Source organism: Acanthisitta chloris, unplaced genomic scaffold (assembly GCF_000695815.1).
Source record: "Acanthisitta chloris isolate BGI_N310 unplaced genomic scaffold, ASM69581v1 scaffold25730, whole genome shotgun sequence".
Classification (NCBI taxonomy): Eukaryota; Metazoa; Chordata; class Aves; order Passeriformes; family Acanthisittidae; genus Acanthisitta; species Acanthisitta chloris.
The window spans coordinates 14,185-18,730 of NW_008650336.1; the positions used below are offsets into that span (position 1 = coordinate 14,185).

Here is a 4,546-nt window from a genome sequence, read left to right on the forward strand (position 1 = left end):
CCTGCAAGAGCCACATTGTGAATATTCCTATTTCATTGCACAGCAAAATAAAATATAACTGTTTATGACTACTGCACAGTCAGAATACTATACAACAACACTGTCCAAGTGGTAAAGCCATAGTAGTCCCTATATGTAAACCTGAGATGTACCAAACACCTAGATACACACTGCATTTAACACACAAAAATGGGTGTATTTTAGGATTCTATGCACAGATTTCTAAATATTATAAATGATAGTTATTTGCATCTTATTGTTTTATAATATAGTATTTTATTCTCCAACATTCTAGCATGTTCTTTTGACATATCTCTGTTGTGTGAGAATGGAACACCCAACCAAAACCTGCTTGTCTTTCACAACCACCTACAGCACCATTTCTAAATACGTGTCACAATCTGAAATGCTCTTTAAACTGCAAAAGAAAACTTTGTACATCCAGAAAATCTTGTTCTTTCTACTGCTTCTAGTTCCACAGCATTTCAGCAGATGAAAACAAATGGAATTCTGATCCTAAGCAAACATCCTGAGAAAATCAAGTGTCATACATCTGGCCAGTTTGCAGACACCTTATCACCTGTCAAATCCCAGAAGGATGTTTTGCTTTATTCTCTCAAAATTTGTTCTCCCTTCCTGAAACTTCTTCAAATCATAGTTTTTGTGTGTTTGACAGTGGTGTGAACCAGGCCATCAAAGCTGCACAAAACCAACACTTCCAGAACAGATCAGGAGGGCAGAAAAACAAACTAGTGCAAGGCCCATCTAGATGTTCTGAACTGTCAAATCTTCCAGAACTGCAGCCAAGAAACCCGAAGCAAAATGGAAACAAACCCAAACCTGCCCATGAACTATAACACACTGCTAATCCAGCCACGTTGCCACTTACCTGCATAGTATCTATTTACTAATTAAACAGGCTCTAAAAATAACTTCAAAGATAAATGTTTGTAAGAACCAGCACATCTGTAACAGAATCGAGGTCACTGCCCTAGGGTTGTTTAATCTATTGCTTGCAAAACACAGAGAGCAGTATTTGAGATTATCCCTTTTCTTCCAGCCAAACCTCTAAGGTATCAAATTCCCCACCGGTAAAATTAAGACAGTGCCACTGTGATCACAGAATTGTTCTATAACCTCTGGTTTGGAGGCTAACCCAGTGCTCTTCATTTCCTGATGATGGCTGGAACTTCAGAGTTTGAAGTGTTTGGATATTAACATTACAAATGTGTCATGGCTCTATGTCACCACTGTTCTCAAACACACCGAGGCTGCGATTTACACACCACCTAAAAACTGCCCAAGTATTTTGTAGATTAAAACTTTCTGACCCTGACTGAAGGGCTTCTGCTGAGTGACATTTATCTGCTGGAGGCTGTCCCCAGGCTGCCCCCTGAAGCTGCCTGTTGTTTCACTTAAGTTCCAAGTTGTCACTTTAAAAGTTACAATGACAGCAATTCAGATGAAGAATTACCAAAAAAAAATATTATCAATCAGAGATGGCAGTCAGGTTGCAGTTGTTCTAATAGCTAGCCATGAAACCAATGTGACAGTTCACAGCAGACTCCACACAGAATGGCTTAGATGAAAACCCCAATAAAATATACCTTTTATTGGCTGCATGATGGACAGAGCAGGGGGTGAACTTTTACAGGATGAGGGTGGAGACACTATGCTGTAGTGCACAATGGAAGCAGCCTGTTGTGGCTTTGACTTGGATGAAGGTGGCAATAATGTAGGAGGTGATGGCTTCTGACTTGAATGGTGGCTATAAACTATGAAAGCAAAAGCAGTGAATAAGGCTTCCAGAAAAACAGAACACCCCACACAGCTCTGAAGCACTTCTAGCTCTTCAGCAGGTCACAAAGCTGCCTCTCTTCTCTGTGCAGACACAAAATGCTTAGTTTTCAAACTCGCCTCAGGAATCTTAAGAAAATCACTACTCCTACTCTGTGAAGTCAAGTCTAGAATGCTTGAGTGGAAGAAATGAGCATAGTGCTTCCCAGCTCCCTCTGTCAGATGTAACCTCAAATCTCAGCATTCTCAGACCCATCCAGCTGTTGAGGAAAGGACGAAAGTCATTCTGCCATCAACATTCAGTTCCCATGTCTGTCCCAACTCAGGAGCAGCCATGCAAACATGGGATGTGTGCTACAGCAGCTTGAGAGATGAGAAACAGATTGAGATATCAAACTAACCTGCCTCAGGTTAAAACTGGAAAACAAACTCAAAAATGGAGGAAACTATACAGTGGTTAATTCTAAACCTCAGTGGCAAATCTCCCATCACCCAGCACAGTAACAGCAAACATGTTTCAAGTTTCCAATAAAGACTTTGCTCCCCAACCTGCACACTGCTGTCCTTGAAGCTGCTGCGAGTTGCATGGTGACGATGTTCTAGGAAACTGTATCTGCTCTGATCCAGGAGGCTGCAAATATCCTACTGATGAACTGCAATAACAAAAAAAGAACATGACTAACAGGCATTTCTGTTATCCTCATTTATTTAATCACGACTGCTGCGTTTGCTGTCTGCACATACTGCAAATCGCTGAGATTTGGGCAATTTTACATCAATAATGTTCCCACCTACCCCTGAATGTACTCATTCTTCAGAAGACTGAAGTTTCACACCTCTTCCTTGGCAAAAACACATGTCCTGCCTACACTGAGAAGCTGCACTAATTCACCTACTTTGATAGACTATTTTTGTGTCCACAGTGCCATACTGGCATAAAGACATGTAGAATAATAACAGAAAGACAATTTGCCTTGCTCAGCTAAGCAGAACCAGGTCTGAGTTCAGTGTGATCACCACAGACCCTGCCAGCAGGATTCTGGATGTAGCCCCTCAGCTGGAGGCTGCCCCCAAACCACACACCTCTACTCCAGCTTACACCAGCACAGCTTAGAGAGATGATTGTCTTCCATGGCTTTGCCAAACAGGGGCTGGGAAAAGGAAGATGACTCAACCATTCAGTTGTTTGTAATATGTAGGAAAAGGGTAACTTGAAAAGTTTGTTTATGCCAAGTGGTTTTTTTTCAAGACAATCAGGGGAAAAACTGGTAAGTAACAGAAACAGTCAAATTCTATCATACCACTGACTGCTCAGCCAGAACATCAGGTTGGTGGACCATAATCAGGATGTGCCTAGGGAATTGTGAAGTAACAGACAATCATGCTGAGAAAAAAAAATCCTTCAAAAAAGTAAGCTTAATCCTGTTGGACTTTCCATTTTTACCTATGTTGTCACGAGTTTGTTCCATCCTTTGTCCCACAGTTCAGTTACATATTTTTACCGATTCCCTTTCCTTAAAGCAGACAAAACCCAGGGAAAACTAACACAGATGCTCTCACACAGCTTCTCATCTGCCAACTGTTTTCTAGTTTTCAGCAGTGACCTGTAGGTTTGACACTTCAGCCCCTGCAGAACAGAATTCTGCCTTCCTTGTCAGAGTGCTGCAGCAAAACTACTGTGATGAAAGCACAATGCTGTCAGTACTTGCTATCCTGCTCTGAATTCCTAATGAATGTTTCCCTGTTCAACTGAGGGACATTCTGAATGACACAAAAGATAAGCAACAAAACTTACTTCAAAAAAAAAAGTCTGGGATTATGCCTACCTGTGACTTCACTGAACCTCAGATACACCTACAGAAAGGGATTAAAAACCCTTCAGATACAAAGAAGAATAATTCAGGTGTAACTAGATGAAGCCATGTGGGAATGACACAAATACTATGTAAGTCTCTGCACTCACAAAAGGATGAAGCAAGCTTCATACTGGTGCTGCTTGTTTAAAAGCTGCCAGGTGTTTTGAAATGCTGCACATTTGTGAGTTCAAAAAACTAGAGAATAATTTGCAGCAAGCATTAATGAATTGTTCTGGGTATGTACCTGTCTGCTCTCAAATACTCGGACTGTGTTGGGGACACAGATGGATTTGCAGGGAGGGCACAGAGCAATTTGCTGTTGCCAGAGTAGGTAAAGAAAGAAAAAAAGCTATTTATCAAACAAAAGCCAAGCACAGGAAAAAGTTCCTGTTGCATCACCAGCTGTGAGCCAGCTTTGTACCTACAACACAAAATAAGCTAAGCTCCTTCCAGACAAAGCTCCAAGAAAGGAAGTCAGTCTTTTTCTGGCATTCAACTTATTTTTTCTCTACATACTGTTAAAGTAGTGTCTTTGATATCTTAAATAATGCTGCTGAACACACTGGTGCTGAATGGATTCAGAAAGGAATGCAGAAAATTTGAGAGGTGGAACTGTACTAAAGTATTGCTGAAAGCGATACGGAGACACTGTTTTCCAGTCCAACGAGTATGTCACAATTAAAGCAGTACTGGTTGCTTCAGTTAATTGCATAAGAGCAAAAATAAAGAGTGTCTGTAAGTTGCCCTTAAAATACATTTTAATATCTGCAATACTAAATGCAGATCCTGTCAGTTATTACAAAGCAATTAAGCCGAGAAATCAAGTACCAGTCAAACTCACCTTAAATTATTCTGTTGGCCTGATGGAATGACACTGTAGTAAACTGGCATTC

At 40.8% G+C, this 4,546-nt stretch overlaps 1 protein-coding gene across 2 annotated transcripts in view; it reads right to left on the reverse strand.

The window, feature by feature from the left end:
* R3HDM1 (R3H domain containing 1) overlaps window positions 1-4,546 on the reverse strand; it is a 50,764-nt gene that overhangs the window by 6,339 nt on the left and 39,879 nt on the right. For both annotated transcript variants that reach the window (XM_009084694.1, XM_009084702.1), the window contains 2 exons: window positions 4,495-4,546; window positions 2,347-2,450 (listed from right to left, as the gene is read on the reverse strand). The exon at window positions 4,495-4,546 is cut by the window's right edge and continues 82 nt beyond it. In XM_009084694.1, coding sequence (XP_009082942.1) covers window positions 2,347-2,450; window positions 4,495-4,546 — 156 coding nt within the window. The remainder of the gene's footprint in view (window positions 1-2,346; window positions 2,451-4,494) is intronic.